The sequence below is a fragment of the Molothrus aeneus genome, chromosome 2, assembly GCF_037042795.1.
Source record: "Molothrus aeneus isolate 106 chromosome 2, BPBGC_Maene_1.0, whole genome shotgun sequence".
NCBI classification, from domain to species: domain Eukaryota; kingdom Metazoa; phylum Chordata; class Aves; order Passeriformes; family Icteridae; genus Molothrus; species Molothrus aeneus.
In genome coordinates, this window is record NC_089647.1 from 11048995 (window position 1) to 11067770 (window position 18776).

Sequence of the window (18776 nt, forward strand, 5' to 3'; positions counted from 1 at the left end):
CTGCCAAGAAATGAATCAAGTTCCTCAACCTTTTTTCTACCTCTTCTTGAACTTTTAATAAACCTACATTTGGGACAGGAGTTCACCCATGCATGATTTTGCTACTGTTTAGTTAGAGGAACATTTATAAAAGGACCCATAAATCTTGAGGCTTTAGACTATTTCTCTGTTGGTTGTGCATTGGTTTTTTATTTATTAATTTTTAAAAATTCTCATTATTGTGACTACATATGTCTGCTCTTGAATTAGAATTTAAGACATCAAGTTCTTTAAAGAAACAAAACACAAATACACCACTGTATGTTTTTACTTTTCTGCAGTAGATTTTAGTGGCCCCTTTGTGAAAAGGTAACGTCACAGTTTTTCTTGGCTATAAGAGTTTACAGCCTGAAAATGGCTTAGAAATAATAAATTTATGGAGCTTGTGGAGTGGTTCCTTCACCCCATGCTGAGCAGAAGTTAAGAGTTTTCAGGACACGGGATGTAGAAAGCAAGTAAGGACAGGACATGGATATGTTGTTGGAATCATCTCTTAGGTTTGCTGCCTGTGCAAGTTCTCCCCCAGATGTTTTGGTTTAAGACACTGCACCAGACAAACTTTATCTTTTGGAGTCCCAAGTGGGGTTCTGGTCATGTACAAGAAGTAATGTCCAGGCAGGATCTGCCCTGTGGAAAAAGTGCCATGAGAAATGCCCAGATGGTTCAGAGGATGTCACAGTGTGCCAAGGTACATTTCTGTGGGAGAAGGAAAGTGTGTTGAGGAATCAGTGAAAACTGTTCTGTGAATGTTGCTGTTTCCTCTTTCTCCAGTGCCATTCCTCATGTACCATGTGCACTCTCTCCCCCAGTCTCATGATTTCCAGGGGGCCAGGTTGCAGCTTCTCCCTTTACCAAATGAGGTATCCCAACAGGACAGCTGGGGCTTGGCATCCCCACACACTTTTCCCTGTGTCTGTCAGAGTAGGATGAGATTTTTTTTTCCCCCAAAAGTGCATAGCTTGCTGAATGAAGTTAGTAAGCATAAATCTTCTAGGGTGCTCTTTAACTTTTATTTTCAGGGTCCCTAACACCACTTCTGGCATTTTACTCTGTTGCATTGTGTTTAGGAGCAAGCTTCTTGTTTCCCTGATGTCAGTGTATTTGGGATTAGGATCTCCTTTGATTCTAGTTCTGGGAAGAAATGAACCAACTTGATGGATGAGAATCAAGAGAGTATTTTCTTCCCAGTTGGTAGCTCAGCTACTTGCCAATATTGTTCTTCTTTAAAGCAGCCTACCACAAGTATCTAACTTTTACATTATTTTATGTTTCTTATTTGTCATGACGGATGGAAAGGATTGTGGTGGATGATGTGGTAGTGCATTCATACAAAAAGCCTAGCATAATATTATTAAATGTGCACATTTATACATTGCTCCTGAGTCCCTTGCTTTGCTGGGCATGCAGTGCCAGGTTGTAGGCTGAAGAACATTCAGTGTTCAATCCCCATATGACTTAAAAGGGTCATTGATGGAATATTTTCTTTCCATTTTTTTCACTGTGGAACAGCCTGAGACAGGGGTTGGTGGGGGATATGATATAAACTGCTCTGTAGAAGTTCATGGGCAGAGCAATAATAATGTTAGAAATCTAGTTTCTTGCTTTCCATTCCTCTGCCATTCCCTCTGTTTCTCTGAAAAGTGAACCTGTCCCTTCCAAATTCAGTCATCCTACGATATTTGCTGACAAGTTGTTCCTTTTCCTGCTTTTTGTGCTTCTGTGGTCTCTGGCTTCCTCAGGTTGCTTGTATGATATTTCATACTCTTACCTTACATTTAGTGATTTGTAATATTGCAAAATTTGTTGCGAAGGTATGGAAAGCTTTAATGGATCATGCCTTTCATTTTGACTCATAAATAGTTGCTTATTTAATTAAAATAAAGAATACAGGATGCATTGTTTAGGTGTGTTATTTAAATTTACATCACTTAATTTGGGCAAGAAGCTGAAAACTTCTGTAACCATGTAAGGAAATGTTGGCTGTGATTTTTTTTGTCCTAACATTTTTTTTTCTTGCTTTGACCATGTAGTAGAGGAGTGGTTGGATGGCATTTCTTAGTATGTGCCAAGACACAAGCATAAAGTGAATTCTTCTGGACACATATCATACTTAGCTGTCTTCTGAATTGTAGTAGTGTTCTGAGTTTGTTGCTATAAACAAGTAAATGTTCTCTAAATGCAGGCTGGTAATTCCATGGTGAGCTGTTTGTTTAAAATGTTGACTTAACCCAAGCCTGCTAGAGGTCTTAGTTTGACTTTCAAGCTCAAACAGTGTGCAAGCTGTTTTCCATCTTCTTCCATGTTGTACCTCAGCCTTCTGAAGATGAAAGACATGATAGCTTAAGACTGCAAATTGTACCTAAGTCTCCAGCAGTTTGGAATGCTAATTGGTTGCTTGTTTATAAATAAAAATGTCCTTTTAGAGGTACTTTCCAAAGCTTTTGAGACCTGGGATTGAATCTGTGATTCTCAAATCTGTGATTCTCACTACCACTGTACATGTGGGGTGGTTGTGTTGAAGTTCAGCCATCAGGCAGTGTCATATTTGTCTGTAAGAGTTTTTATTTCAGAGGGGAAGAGCAAAAGAAAACTCCTCTTCCCATACTTTCACAGTGAATTTTGAACAGGAACCTGCTCAAGTCCCAGATTTAAAGCTGCTTTGCTCACTTCCCTTCTGTCTTCTTTACGTGAAATTTTCTAAAGAATGTGAGAGAAGCTTTGGACTGTGCCAAATCCTCAGTGTATATAAAGAAGCACAAAAGTATGTTTTGGGTGACTTCCTAATTTTCTTAATGCCTTTTATTAGTCTCTGTTCTGGAAACAGGATTTACCACTTAACAGGAATAAGACACAAACAAGTGGAGTAGGAGACAACCCCAAAGTTATAAGGAGGAGTAGGGTAGAAGGGAGCGCTGTGCCCAGCAGAGTAATTGGTGCAGTTGCAACAAGCAGCCACTTTATGGACTGTGAGAAAGTACTTTGAAGAATATGAACCAAAAAAGGAAAAATAATCAATAAATAGGAAAAGTCTGGAAAGCCTTAAAGAGGGGAAGGAAGTGATTCTCCCAAATTAGAACCAAAGAATGGCCTGAGTTGGAGGGGATCTTAAAGATTATCTGTTTCTAACCCCCTGCCATGGGCAGGGACACCTTCCAGTAGACCAGGTTGCTCAGAGCCCCATCCCACCAGGCCCTGAACACTTCCAGGAATGGGACCTGTGCCAGTGCATCATCATCTTCACAGCAAAGAATGTCTTCCTAATATCTGATCTAAACCTGCTCTGTGAGTGTGAATCCATTCCCTTTTTGTCCTCACTCCAGGATAGTCTCTCTCCATCTTTCCTCTAGGCTCACTTCAGGTATTGGAAAGCCACAGTTTAGGTCACCCTGAAGCCTTCTCTTCTTCAGGCTGAACAATCCCAATTCTCTCAAGATATAGGGATATAGAGTCCAAAAGGCTTGCAAGTTGGTGAGAAGTGTACTCAGCTGTCTGCTGCTCATATTTTTGCAATATGGAGCTTTGGACACTAATATTCAATCAGAGGCATGCAGGAGTATTAAATCACTAATTTTTGCAATATTTAGGAGTACTTTGAACCTTATGACTTCAAATATTGATAAGTAGTAAATTTCATATTCTTTATTCTATTGGAGGAAACATGGCAATGCATGCAGGTAGGACCATAAATGCCATAGCTCTGTGTTTCTCTTTGATTTGAGTTATTAACATGAATCAAATGTTAACCCTAATAATACTCAGTCTACCCCATTAAAACTGGCTCCTTAAATCACCAAAATTGTTTATAAAGTGAAGTAAGAACATAAATCTAATTTTTCATGTTGGTAGAGGCAAACTATTCCAAATAATATACTTTATGACATAGGGCTATATTTTTGCTTTTTATTATTAGAACAGTAATGATGTATTCACTATTTAAAATTGCTCTCTGCTTGTTACACAGAATGAAGGTGGATATGGTCTTGGCTTTGTGGCTTTAAAGAAAAAATGAAATAAATAAATAAATGTCAAACTGAAGTGCATAAAAGGCTGCAGATGACTAAATGAGGAAAATGAGTGTTGTGCTGTGCTAATACAGATAAATTTTCAACTCATGCAAGATCATGTTTTAGCTAAATGCCAGTACCTAAAGGAATTTGTTTAGGAGCTCTGTAGGAATGCATGCTTTTCTTTTCCCTTGCCAAGAGTTGCTTTTCAAGCTGTCCTAGTAGATATATTTAGTTTTTGGGTTTCTTCCTTCTGTCGTGCCTTCCCTCTGTCTTTCCAAGCTTAACCTTTTAAAATTCAATGTGAAGCTGTCTGCCTGTTCATGGTCTTATGCAAACTTGTATAAAGGTGATGCATATTAAAAATGCACAGTTCCTGTGGACTATTTTTGCCTTTTTCTTGTTTTTTTTTTTCTCAGTGCTGAAAACAAATACAAAATTGGAAGTCAAAGAGAACCAAATGTTTTCATTAATCTATTAGTGAAACAGCTGGTTTTAGTTCCCAATGCTTACAAACTTGCAAGAATCCACCAAGAGCCTGTCTGAAGCTCTCTGCAGCAGCTTCTTGGGTCATCTTGTACCTAGACTCAGAAGCAGTGTTTTCCTACTCTCTAACTGTTATTGGTGTCAGTAACTTTATTAATTTAGGACTCTGCTGGTGGCATTTAATGACCTGTGTTTCATGCCTGGCATTTATAGGTTTAATATACTGACTAATTTATGTTCTTGAAGCACTAATTCTGTTTATATTCTTCATCACTGTTATTGAATGTTAAGAATTAATTCTTTATTCAGTCAACCTAAATTTTGGCAAGGTCCTTATGTTTGATAGTCCTAATTTTAAGGGGGGAAAAAAGGGATAAAGCAGAGTGTTTTAAGGGAAACCCAGGCAACTTAGATTCAGAAATTGTTTTTGAACTGAATGCAAGTAAACATTACTCATAAAAGTGAATGTTTTAGTATCTTACATTATAGAAGCTACAGCTCTACCTAGTTCTCTCTGGTATGACTGAAAATACATCATAACCACCTATAGCAGGGGAAAGCCACAATGTCTTGTATTCATTATTCAGTATTGTTAGTGTGAATGCCTTAAACTGAGACTAGATTTTTGTTCTTCAGTATTCTGTTCTGACAGAATACAAGGCAGTAAGAATACTGTTTATGTTTATGTCCATACTGTCTGTTTATGTTCATGGCAATTTGAATTGGTATAACTTAGCTTGGCTCAGTTAGGTTTCCAGATGACAGCTTTTAAATTGTTTAAATGAACTGAGAAAAAAAGAAGCCACAAACCCACCTTGTAGAGTGTTTTTCTTTCATGCATAAGTTGTGCATACTTTAGTCAATTGTAAAGGTATTTGATCAAGGACAGTAGATGTGAAGTGTCCACCTTTTAGATGCAGCCTGTTTTCTTGCACTGGGACTCTTACCCCTTCAGTGTAGCTGAAGCCAAGTGGGTAAGAGGTGAGGTGCTGCTCCATGCAGTGTGTTTGGAAAGCAAATCTGTTGGGAGCTTTAGGCTAGGGCCAGTGTGTGGCACTTGGGCCAGGGACAGTCTCAGCTTTGTCTCTTGGTGGCTGCAGAAGAGCAGCTTCTGCCTCATGGGCCTCTTACCCTGGGTGCAGGGAGCCTTGACAGTTGGCTCAGCAAACTAGAAAGTGTTTTGCTTTTCCTCTTTTTGGGCTCTGGGGTGGTTGGTCTTGGGAGATCCCTGCTGGGCTTAGGTGAGCTCCTTTTTATCTCCTTACCTCAGGAAGAGCTGCAGGTTCCTCATTGAGATACTTCAGGCACTAAAACAGTTGGTTTCAGGCACTTGTTTACACTTACACTGGGAAATGATCTTTTTAAATGAAGGTAGAAGTTTCCTTAAGTTGATTAAGTTTCCTTAAGTTGGTTTAGCTGACTATAGGAGAACTACAGCATGACACTGTCCTGTCCTGTGTCCATTAGTGGTGTTGGCAGCACATAAACTGTGAGGGTTCTGCTGTATCTCACAACAGCCATGCACATTGTAAGCTTTTCTGGCAAGAAGTTTAACAACTAAACATCTTGCATAAGAAATTTTGAATAGTTTAAGGTTGAGGAAGAAAAGAGCAAATTGGACAATCCTCTTAATTACTCTCAGGAGATTGCACAGATGGGTTTGTTCATGTCAGTCAGAGAGCATGGAATTATGTTCAGTAGATTTCTGAATTTAAGAAACTGAATTTTTGCGAAAAACCTGTTGGATTGAATGACAGGCAAAAATGCTAAACTTGAGTACAGTTTTCTGTACATAATTTGTGTGTTTGTATTATGAAATTGGCCTGCTCAGCTGCTTGGCATTTTGATGGCACTTGGATTAGTTATGGAGAGAATTCAGCCTTTGGACATTATATTTCAGCAGCTGGTTTATTTTGTACATAAAACATTGCTATGTTTTGCTTGCTGAAGAGCCCACCAGTGGAATTCTGTTACATCATGAGACATAACTTCAATTAGTATCAGCTTCTAGACTGACACTTGAATTAAATATTAACATTTTCTATGCTTTGAGTAAGTAAACAAAGGACTCTGTTTTAATCTCCCTTCTCTGCAAGGATGGATAAAAGGGGAACACGTATTTTGAACAGCAAAATAGGAAAAAAGTTTGTCTCAGTTGTCTGCCTTGATTCAGCAAAGTCAGAGAGGTCTTTTTTTGGCTGATGTTTTGGATACTTTTTAAATCTAAAAAGAAATGTCCCAATGGAAGCCTCTTTGTTTTGTTGGGGATGCTGTATACTGTGGGGTGTGGGAAAAGGTTAGACTCTTATGGGCTCTTTCACAAGGAGAATCAGGAACATTGGCAGTATTTTATTTTTATTTTCCTACCAATATGTTCTAAATTGCTGGAATAAGTGCAGAGCCTCTTCACAATTTTTGTTTCGCTTATTTGGCCCTGTGGTGTTGAAAACCTATTAAACTGATGTGATCTGTGACATAAGTCTTTACATGGGTAGGACAAGTTCTGGGATCAAAGTCTATTGCTGGGGTAAGCAAACTCTGCCTTTCCAAAACAAATAGCTAAGATATGTGATGAAGTTGGAGGAGAGTTAATTATAGATTATAAACCAAATAAAATACAAATAGGAGGGCAGATCTTTCTTGTGCTTTTCTGATGAGCATGTTTAAGGTACTTCAGACCTTTCTTCCTACCCTGCCTTCGTCAGAATGCTCTTCTGTAACGTAGTGATTTTTAGTTAAGATGCTTTTTGTCTGTACAGAAAAGCAGTGCTGCAGTTCCACAAGTTCTGAGACCTCCAGTTCTCAGCCCAATGCATTGGACTTTTACTGTTTGCAGCCCAGAGTCATCTTGCTCTTGTACTCTCTTGGCTCCAGGCACTGTGGAGTTCTTTGTGGGTGTGCCTGCTTTCATGTCCTAGACAGACTGACACCTGTCTATTCACATGTCCATAAAATGGGAATGTTATCAGTCCCTTACCTGCAAAGTTGTATAACCCAATTTCCTTACTCTAATGTGCATCCTTCAGATCTTGTAGGAATGGGAAGAGAGGACAGAATGCAAAATGTTCAGCTAATGCAAGTGGAATTAGGTTCACGTGCAGAGATGTACTCTCTGTGCACTTAGGAGTAGATGATAGAGGGCCTACAAGATAAATTTTAGATGGCCAAACAGTGTTTCGTGTTATTTTGAAAACTGACAGTTATACAATTCATAAAATTCTTGTTGTAAAATGTAATTTGCCTATTATGTAAAATTATTGTTCCTTTTATGTGATTAAGTGCAGAGTTGTTTTTTTATTACGCTGTTTTCTTGGCAAAAGTAATTGTCTTCTGGTGAAAATATGTTTAGCAATACTCTGCCTTCTGAAACAAAACTTAACACTGCATGTGTTTGACACTTCATTTGTTTTGCTAAGGCTTATTTGGAAGAGTTTTGTATTGTTTGTAGAAGTGCTTAAAGGTTTTCTTAATTTTTTTCTTTTCAGTCATTATTTAACCTACTGGAGTTTCGAAGACTAGTTTTGAATTTCAATCCTCCTGCAAATGCTCAAGATTTACCCCGAAACCAAAAGGTAAAAGGAGAAGCTGATTTTCTCTCATGGCTGATGAGGGCATTTCTGTCTTGTACTTGAATTTAGCTTGAATCTGTAGCTCATATCAGCGTGGGTTTTAGAGGTGCCAGTTAACAGTTCTCTGAGCTTCCTGCTGTGGATCTTACATAAATGGCATCAGCCTGGCAGCAGAGTATGGGGCAGGGTGCTGAGAGAGGCAGAGCATTTCTCATGTGAGTGTAGCTTGTCTTAGCAAATTCATTTTATTCCAGTTCCCTCCCACTCATGATCTGACGTTGAGCTTTCATTCATTAGCTTGTCTCTTCTGGCTTTTTCAGGAGGTGATATAAGTTTAAATTTTCTCATGCTTACCCTGGTACTCATAAGGACTGGGGAGGGGAAGGCCTTAGCTTAGGTTTTGTGTGGCTTCAGACTGGCAAGGGGGAATGGTCATGGACTGGGGGACAAGACAGATCAGTTTTTCTTCCTTCATGGGCCTCCTTTGAGGACAAATGCTGTGGGGGCCCTGTGGTTTCTATGCTATGAAATGGGAAGGAAAAACTGGAAAAGGAAGTGGCTGTATGAAGATGCTTTGTTGCCTGATTTTTAGCAGGGACTTATAGAGCAATGAATTTTTGCATACCCAGAAATTAGAATGATTTAGGTTGAAAAGAACCTTAAAGATTAACTTCTTCCATCCCCTGTGCCATGGACAGGTGCACCTTCCACTAGTTTAGGTTGCTCAGAACTCCATCCAAGCTGGCCTTGAACATTCCCAGGGATGGGGCATCCCCAGCTTCTCTGGACAACCTGTGCCAGGGTCTCACCACCCTCACAGTAAATTAGAGTACTGCCTGTTGCCCCTTTCTGTCAGATTTAAACAAGCAAGTGTGTTGTCAGCCTGTTCTTAGTTGTTTGTCCCTTCAGGATTCTCTGGAATGTTCACTATCAAAAGTAAGAGCTGTAATTAGAGAAGCAAAAGAAAAAAAAAGAGAAGACAGTGTCCATTTTCTAAACCTCTGGGTATGTTCCATAAAAGGGAAGTTGAATGTCCAGTCAGGCCTGGGTAATTTCTCTCCTGCCCTACCCCCTTCTTTCCTCTCCACATTCAAAGTGCAGGAGGTCACTTTTTTTGGTTGGAAAGCATGTTTGCATTAGGTCATGAGATAGTGTAAAAAGAAAACATGGGTAGTGTTCCCAACACAAGGTAGGGATGGGGCAGTGTATTTTAATGAGAAAGATTAGTCATGCTTTACAAATAGTTGCACTAAATTTTTTTATTTATATTTTTAGATTGACTTTCTACTCAGCATTTAATTTTTCATCATGTAATTTGTTTTAGTAATATTCTTCAGTACTCAGAAATTCTGTGTTCATTTTTCAGCATGGAAAAAGCAATTGCCATCTGCAAAGTGGTATGAAATAGCTGATAACAAGCTGTTGGCTTCATAAACGTCTTGCCCAAGCATTGACACTTGCAGCCAAATGCCTTTAGCTGTTCCAAAGTGCTTTCTTTTAGAAATTCTGACCATGACAGGCAATAAGTTCGTGAGAAATGGTGTGACACCAGGCAAGTACATGGATTTGGGCAGAAACCTTGCTAGAAAGAATGTCTGGCAGTAGTTTGTGTCCTCTCCTTTGTTAACTTACATTCCAGAATGAAGTAACATTATGACTTGATGTACTGCTCTGTCTTATCTACAGCTGAAAATGGATTGAGGAGAATTTAGGATAAGGTATCACTGCATTAGTTGGAATTTAGATGAGCAGAAGACATGAGCATGCATGCCCCCAAATATGGTGCCTTTATTTCTTTGTAAGTGAAGGCAATTAGAGGCAAATTGATTCAGAGTTGTAATATAAGTTACCAGTTGACAGTAGAAAAAAAAAAAGTAAAGCCCTGGAATTTACTTCTGACGGCTTACTTATTTTAAAACTATTTTGCCTCAGTTTTGGTTTTGTTTTTTTTTTTAATTTCAATATTAACTACCATATGTGACTGACATTCTCCAGGATCAAATTTCCTTGCTAATAAAGGATATGTTTTAATAATCCCAAATTTTGAATACTTGGGTTTACATCCTGTTGTTCTTCCAGTTGGTAGGAATTACAGTTTAATGCTGGGGTCATGACAATCTCTTGATTTAGAATTAAAGCATGTGGTTGTACTTCAGGGAATATTACAGAGCAGGATGTTTGTTTTTTTCCCATCAATATATTGAATCCAAATGCTATGAATAATTTGGCATGTAAACTTTTTGATCCAGAAGCCATTGGTATAAATTTTTACTTCAAAAAACCCCCAAACAAACAACAGCCCCACCCTATTTGTCTCAACTAATTGGGCTTTGATTTTCTGGATTTGGGCATACACTTAAAATATTTGATTTGATCTTCCTTTTTTTAATTTGAAAATAATTTGTCTTCCTTGGTTTCTTTCTATAGAACAAATGCAGTTCTCTGTAGTTACTGCAGCTTCTTTGCTGTTCCAGTTCTCTTGGCTCTTGCTGTCACATGAACAGATCTTTTTCCTGTACACACTGAGACCAGCTAAATATTTGGCCTCAGTGATATCTTTAGGAAACATTTTATTATCAGAGAAAAGGGGTTACTACACTCCAGGTTAGCACATCCTTCCACCTGTTCTGATATTATTGTAATAATACCATTATCTCACTCTCCTGGCAAGCTGATTTGCCATAGTGAGTGTTTGCTATGTATTAAATATGCAGACTGCTTTAAAAGCATTTATAATAATAAATTATTCTGACATGTATTAAGGAATAATTTATGCAGGAAGAATAGGTGATAAAATGGAGAATGTTTTAGATTATGAAATTTCCATGCAGTGCTTAGTTAAAAACTTATTTTGTGTTGGTGCATGTACAGGATGCTTTAGAGGTGAGGACTGTATGCTCTGCTGTGTTCACTTTATCAGTTCTTTGTTTTGATGTGCAAGTCCTTTTGTGGAACTCAGTACCTTATCTTAGGGATTGACCCACCTTATTTTGAAGATTTTAGGGTTAGTTCTGGTCAAGGGTCATGTCTATTGCATTAAATTGAGCTTTTTCAAAAGCAGCAAGGATTTCCCTAGTTTTGGAGAACTTTAGTAGCCTTTGTAGATATTTGTTTTGAGTAATTCTACTTCCATTGATAGACAGTTGTTCAAGCTAACTTTGGCTAAAACTCTGCCAAAGTTGTAGTGTAAATTTGAGTAATGCAGTAATGAACTATGTACTTTATAATAATGCCTATGTACTTCAGATTGAATAAAAATAGTATCCTGTGGTTAATAATTTATTTTATGCATGTGAACTATCAGTGATATTGAAGCATCTTTATAAAATGTATCTAAAAATTGAAATTCCATTTGTTTTAATAGAAAACTTTAAGAAAACAGCAAGAAAAATACAACTTTTGCAGTTTGTTTCCTTCTTTTGTTGTTATATTATGCTTTAAGTATATCTAAATGGGAGACTGATTTTGTTCTTAAATTAGGATGATTTGATGCTGAATTAGAGTGGCACGTGAAGTGCAGCCTTTTCTGTGAGCAGTGTTAATAACTGGCAGGTATTTTGCAAGGTGGACTAGAAGAGCAAGTTAAAATCAGAGATTTACATGACTAGAAGTATTTCCTAGGTATTATGTGGAACACATGGAATTCACTGTGCACTTTTGCAATCTGAAGTAAACCATATTTTACATATAAAAAGCTTTATGCCTCCTGGAGTGACTAAACAAGTCTGCTGTCTGATGAGCATATGAAATAGTTTGTCATCAAGTAATTCCAGTTTGACCAGTATCAGACATCTGTGGTGCCTTTGAATGATACTTTGTTCTAGACACAAGTGGATATTTCATGGGGTTTAATTTCACAAGTATTTGCCAACTATCTACTCAGGAGTAGATACCCAATCTCTGCAGCATTGGTAACCTGTGATTTAATCTATGGTATTTGTATTTCAGTTTATTTGTTTTTCATCATGCAGGCAGAAAGTATTTCTTCTCTTCTGGAAAGCAGCAAAAGAATGCCATAGTCACATGAACTGTACTTCAAAGCTGGGTAGGAGCAAGAGCAGGCTATTTTACTTGTGTCAAGAGAAATAATAAAGGTTAATTTAGACCTTAGAAGTTGAGTCTTCTGGAAAAAATAAGCTTAAAAAAGGTGCTGAGTAGTGTGTAGGCTCACAAGAAATTCTTCTAGAGGTACAGAGGAATACTAATTTCAATAAAATAATGCATATTGTTGCAGGGTGTTACTTAAGGCTTTGTAAGTCTCCAGAGAAACATTTCTGTGCTAAATGCATCTCTGCTTGTCCAGTTGTCAATACAGGCCCTCTTCAAGACAAACAGTATCATCTAGATACGATTTCAGGGAACCTTTCGTTTCTGAAATGGAATTTTCTTCTCAGAAAACCGCATTATTTTGTAACATTGACAAGTAAAAGGCATGCAGCATTACCTTGGTAGTACTGCAAGTAACCTTATATATTATTATGACTCAGATTATTGGGTAACATTTCTGTTCAGTAGATTTCTGTTACCACTTTGTTAAATATTTTTATTCTTCACATACAGGAACATAGGAATCTGCCTTTCATGCGTGAATTGAGGTACCTGTTTGCACTTCTAGTTGGTTCAAAGAGAAAATATGTTGATCCATCAAGAGCAGTTGAAATCCTTAAAGATGCTTTTAAATCAAATGATTCCCAACAGGTAAATTCCATGTATTTTCAATCAATTTTGTGCATGTTTTTATATAGCCATATTATACCACTTTCCATGTAATAGGAAATACTTACTGTAGACAACAGAATTTCAAAATGTCTGCAGAAAAGCAGCTTCTAATTATCACAGTCTTTGAACTTATGTGGTTTCTGGTTACATTTATTAGAAAGATGAAAAAAAATTCCATACAACAGGACTATTTTATTCAATATGCTTTCTTTCTATTATTTTAGAAATGGACTAATAGTTAAACATTCTTGCTTTTAGGATTTAGTTTAGCTTCTAAGTCTGAGAGGTTTTGAAGGAGAAATACTATTCTGATCTAACAGTACACCCAGGGCTGTACTGTTAATGTACAATGCCTTTATACTGTTTGTTTGGATACTGGTTTGGCTGATCTAAATATTAATATTCAGGATTATTACTCAAATCTTAATGTGCATATTCTGCTTTTTTTTTGAGAAATATCCTATTTCTTCAGATGCTTTGTTTCATAACATGAGGTTATGTGGCTGAGGTGTTTAATTCCAATAGCACACAGAATTTAGTGCTTGATGAAAGTAATATTAGTCACCACTTGCTAGATACCAAAGGGCTTGAACAATGGGATTCAAGAGATGCCTTTGGACTAGCGTGGTGTGAAAGCTGAGCCCAAGTAACAAGGATCACAGGACAGTGTCACTGCTGAGGAACACCAGAGCCACTCATAAAAAAAACAATCATGGCATAGTCTTAGACATTGTGTGGTTCTGGAACACTGGTGGAGGGGGAAGGGAATTCTGCTAAACTGCTCTTGTAAGGTGACACTTTGTTGTGTTCTGTTGCAAATGTGTACTGATCACTTTATTTTTTAACAGCAAGACGTTAGTGAATTTACACACAAATTATTAGATTGGCTAGAAGATGCCTTCCAAATTAAAGCTGAAGAAGAGAGGTAAGATTTTTTTCTTAGCTCTGCATGTTGAACATTTTAGATGAGAGAAAAGCAAACCAAATGGCCAAAAATTCAATCTCCATATGGCTGAAAAAAATTTGACTCTGTAACTTGTTTTAGTTCAGGTGTGATTTTTTCCATACATATCAAAACTTTCGGGTTTTTTCCACAAATTGTCTTTTTTCACCCTCTTACTTCATATTAGAAATCTAGCTCCATGAAGTCCAGAGTATATAAAGAGTAAAATAGAGCGGTGTTTTGTAGGTAGTCAATTAGGCTTTTTTTATTTTAATGCCATTTTGCTTTTTGATCCTGTAGTTAAAGTACTTCAAAACCTTGCTCCTCTTTCTCATCTCAGAAGAAAATACACATTGTTTGTATTAGTGAGCATCTGGAAACTCTTTTGAACACATGATTTTTTCTATAATGTTTTAAGAAACAGTTTTTACAAGGGTTTTGTAATACAGTTTAAACTGTATTATTATTTAATCTGGTTTGCATAGATTGTCTTAAAATGAACCACTTCTGAAAATTAGTTTTCAGAATATAGTTTTCCCTGCAAATATCTGAATCATTGTTATCGTCATTAGAGGAAAGTACAAAAATAAATTAACAGTAAAATGGGCATCATTTCTATAATGAATTCAGAAGTTTTTAAACTTCTGCCATTCATTCTGAACTCTGAATTTGAGAAGAATTCATAGTTTTATAAATCAAAGATTGTAGCTTTGACTTGGATTTTTTTGCACTAACGCAGCTTCTGTTCTTTTAGGGATGGAGAGAAACCAAAGAACCCAATGGTGGAGTTGTTTTATGGACGATTTCTAGCAGTAGGTGTACTTGAAGGTATGCAGCAGAACTTACTTGGACTTCTCTGGTCATGTCTGATCTGTGCTTGTCCAAGCACAAGGGTGACTGATGCATTTTTAGGATTTTAGCTGCTTCTGCAGAAGCAGATATGGAGAACACACATATATAAATTTGTCTGTGACAAATGGTTGGTGAGGTATGAGACTGAGGAGAAATGCAGTGAGCTGCAGGGATCCACAAAAACTGTTTTCATAACCTTCAGGAGCTGAGTGTATGTTCTCAGTGCAGCAGGAGTTGGGGTGAGATGCTGAGGGAAGATGCTTGGAAGAAATTACTGGGGCACTGTTACTACTTACCAGAATGCAAGATACTGTGTTTCACTGAGCTGTTCTCTCATGCTCCCTCTGATTCATTTAATGCAATTTAAACCTTCAGTTACAGCATTTCCTTATGCACAATGTCTCATATGGAAAGCTCACCCTCCTACAAGTGCAGTTTGTTGGAAAACAAGTCAGTAGAAACCTGCTCAAGGGCAGTGTTGGAGAGAGTGCTGAGGAGGAAGACACTGTACAACAAGCTTCCCTTTACCTTGTTTTTGTGCAATTAGTAGATCTACAGAATTGTACTGTTCTCTATTTCCAAAAGGCTATGAAAGTATTTTTGAGTCATTTTAATGTTGGTGATTCTGCCTCCCATCCAAGTGAATGACTTTTGCATTTGAATGAAGCAGGTGTAGTCTTTTAAGTGGCTTCCAGGTTATTCTGTGACCTTGAACATGTTTCTGTTGAGTTGTTGTGAGATTTCAGAACCATTCTGCAGATTTCTTGCTAGTAGCATTCTTGCTTCTTTATATTTAGCTACTTTCATCCCTTTTATTCTCATTTTAACAGAGGAGATTTGTAAAAATCAAACAAATGAAAAGAAACTAGGGGATGCAAGACTTGTTACTGACTTTAGGTTGAAATAAATTGAATTTCTAGGTTGAAATTGCTTGTCCTCCATATTTGTCCTCAGTTTTGCACTTACATCTTTATACAGTGTTACCAAATTATAATCTTGTTTTCAGGACAGAAATGAATGTTCTCTTTTGTGGCTTATTTTGCAAAATATACTTATACAAAGGGCTCTTTCATACCAGCAATTCCACTGACTTTACTGATACAATATACATTTGTATTATGAAGCTCCTATTTGCAGGGGAGGACTTTGATTTATATGTGTAAAACTTCCCATATGTCTGTGGTACCAAGTAACTTTCAGTTTTGCTTATTACCAAAAGATGCTAAAAAAATATAAATGTGGGCTGAAGAGGAAAATACAGTAATTTTCAATATTGCTTGAGCAACATTTTTGAATAAATTGTCTTTTAACATATCTTTAAATTCAATAAGAAAATGTGGATGTTGTTTAGTAGACTAGATCAATTGACCTAGGAGAGGTAGGGTTTTTTTCAAGGTAAATTTTTTGTTCTAAAACATTAACTGTTTAATTTTTCATGTGAAGGTAAAAAGTTTGAAAACACAGAAATGTTTGGCCAGTATCCACTACAGGTTAATGGCTTTAAAGATCTGCATGAGTGCCTAGAAGCTGCAATGATTGAAGGGGAAATTGAATCTCTCCATTCAGAAAACTCTGCAAAGTCTGGTCAGGAGGTGAGTTAAGTGCTCCTGTGCACTTCTCTTGGGATGTTATTGTATTTTTATTTGTCTTTGGGTTTCATGTCTGGTTTTTATGGTTCATGGCACCTGCTGTATAGATGGGAATCCCCTTTGCCTGTAAAGGCTGAGCTACTTTCTCTTTGCACAGCTGTTCATGTTTCATCACAGTTATATTAAAGATGTGAAATCTTGGAGTTTTTTCCTACTTATGTAAAAGGTTCAGGTGTAATTTCTTCCTTGATGTCAATCTTCTGCAGTAATGCAATTTTGCTTCCTTTAATGTCAAAGTACACATGGGGTTAAATTGTGAAGCCTAGTGACACACACTGAAATCATCCTCCAGTCTGAAGTTCTGGTACCAATTCTGTGTTTTACAACAAATGTTTTATGGCATCTCTTCTACAAGGAGCATATTTCCTGAAATGTAATTTGAAGAAAACAAAATCTCATTAATTTCTTGGTGCAATCCCAAGTTTAGTTTTTCCATGCTCTTGTTGTACCTACTACAAGAGCATAACTGTTCATCTTCTGAACTAAAGGTTGTCTTGCAGTTATGTGTGTATTCATGCATAAAATACCAATTCTGTTATAAATGCTTGACTAGGAATGTCAGATTTGGGTGTTGTGGGTTTGTTTTGGTTTTGAGACTTTTTTAACTTGTAATATTGGGAAACTGGGAAACAGCAGGATAGTGATGTACAGATCTATACTGTTAAACTTGGAGTTCTGTGAAATTGTCAGCTTTGCTTCTTAGCATGTGGAAATAGAAGTGAAATAGTCATATGACAGATTGACAATGGTGGAAAAGCAAGAGAAGTAATGTGTTAAGTCCTACTCTAGAAAAACCATTGCTTCATTATTACTAGGGCCAAGTAAATTGTTTATGTTTCACTGAAATAATCCATAGTGATCTTGCTTCATTTAGTAAGAAGCAACAATATGTGTTTAAAGCAATAATATGTGTTTAAATATAATGCCTGAAAGATGTCACAGTGCATTGGAAGGTTTGGAATTACTAAAGGACTCTGAATTTCTTGTAGCTTTAACATGGTCTGTCTCAACTGAACAAAGACTTCAAGAAACTTTTGTCTGAGTTAATTGATATCAAAGCTTAAAGAGAATAATAATGTGGTACTCAAAGATCCTCAAAGTAACATTCTGGGTTTTTTTCCTTTTTCCTACCATTGACTGTAATGGGGTATTTAGCTTGATTGCTATTAGTATTAGTATTAATATTGTTATCATGATACCTAAAAGCCTCAGTTACAGAGCAGGGTGTCAGCTAGTGAGCTAATGTAGGAACAGAAAAAGGAGATATTCTCTGTCCTGAGGAACTTAAATCCTGTTGCAAGAGAATTTTAGCCATGAGCACTGGAAGAAAATGCTGTTTGCCAGTTATTATATGAAAAGACTATTCAAGACATTTGGCTGGATAGGAGAACTTGTAGTGAGCCCTGAGTCAAATGCCACATCTGGGCTATGGCACTGATGACAAATATGTCAAAGGTGTCTGCAGCAATTAGAAAAACTTCAGGTGGTGGTTAGACACCCAAAACTTATTTAAATGGGTAGACTGTGGTTGTTATGTGTGAGAATGGAGAGGGGAAAAAAAAAGATCATACTTCACTGCTGGAACTGGAGCTGGATTTGTATTGTAATTGAGAAACAATGTATGTAAAAAAAGAAATGAGGACTATGGATAGACCTCTGCTGAGTAGTCAGACAAATGGGGTAAGATGATGATAGCAGAAGATAGTAAGATGATTAAAGACATGAGTAGGAACTTTAAGCTGTTAGTATGCAGGAAATGTCAAAAACTCACTGATCCTGTTTCAGAGGGGATTGTTAGGAGCTTTGAATGTTGCTAGGTGAATGAAAGGATCAGGAAGTTGAGTCTGAGAGAACTATAGCAGGAAGAGCACTTGATAACAGTGTAAACAACCTTTTCAATATCATTGAGGAGTTAAGGGAACAGGACTGTTGGCAAGGCAGGTAGGCTCAAGCATGAGCTGACTTCTGCATGAGCAAAATAAATGTGAGTGGAATAAGTATTTCTGCCTCCTCTGCTGGAACACAGATAGCAAAGCTCTTATGCAGCACGAGCAACAAATACTCTGTGTTTACATTGAAGGGAGAGGGTGGTAGCATTGGAAAACTTATGCTGACCCACCCTAAAACCAATTTCTGTCATAGCTGTGTCAGTCTGCAGGTACTGTGTCATTATTATTGGATTTCTGCTATTGAAAGGCATTAATTTTGGGGATTTCTGTTTCTTCATCCAGCACTGGTTCACAGAGCTTCCTCCTGTCTTAACTTTTGAGCTATCAAGATTTGAGTTTAATCAGGCTTTGGGGAGACCAGAGAAGATACACAACAAATTAGAATTTCCTCCAATTTTGTATCTAGACAGGTATGGTATAATATTATCAACAAAATTCTAGTGTGGATATAAAATAAATCTTGTAAGTTTGTTAAAGTTGATGATGTATTTTATGCTCACTTGAATCATAGTAAATTTATGTTCTATTTACACAAGTTAGAGTTTTCATGGGTTTCATCTGTTTCA

The 18776-nt window shown here is 37.2% G+C and overlaps 1 protein-coding gene across 1 annotated transcript in view; it reads left to right on the forward strand.

Moving 5' to 3' along the window:
• Positions 1-18776, forward strand: part of USP25 (ubiquitin specific peptidase 25) — an 88796-nt gene that overhangs the window by 41480 nt on the left and 28540 nt on the right. Inside the window, exons 6-11 of the mRNA XM_066571931.1 lie at positions 8015-8101; positions 12659-12796; positions 13666-13742; positions 14515-14588; positions 16056-16204; positions 18493-18620. Of these exons, the coding sequence (XP_066428028.1) occupies positions 8015-8101; positions 12659-12796; positions 13666-13742; positions 14515-14588; positions 16056-16204; positions 18493-18620 (653 nt within the window). The remainder of the gene's footprint in view (positions 1-8014; positions 8102-12658; positions 12797-13665; positions 13743-14514; positions 14589-16055; positions 16205-18492; positions 18621-18776) is intronic.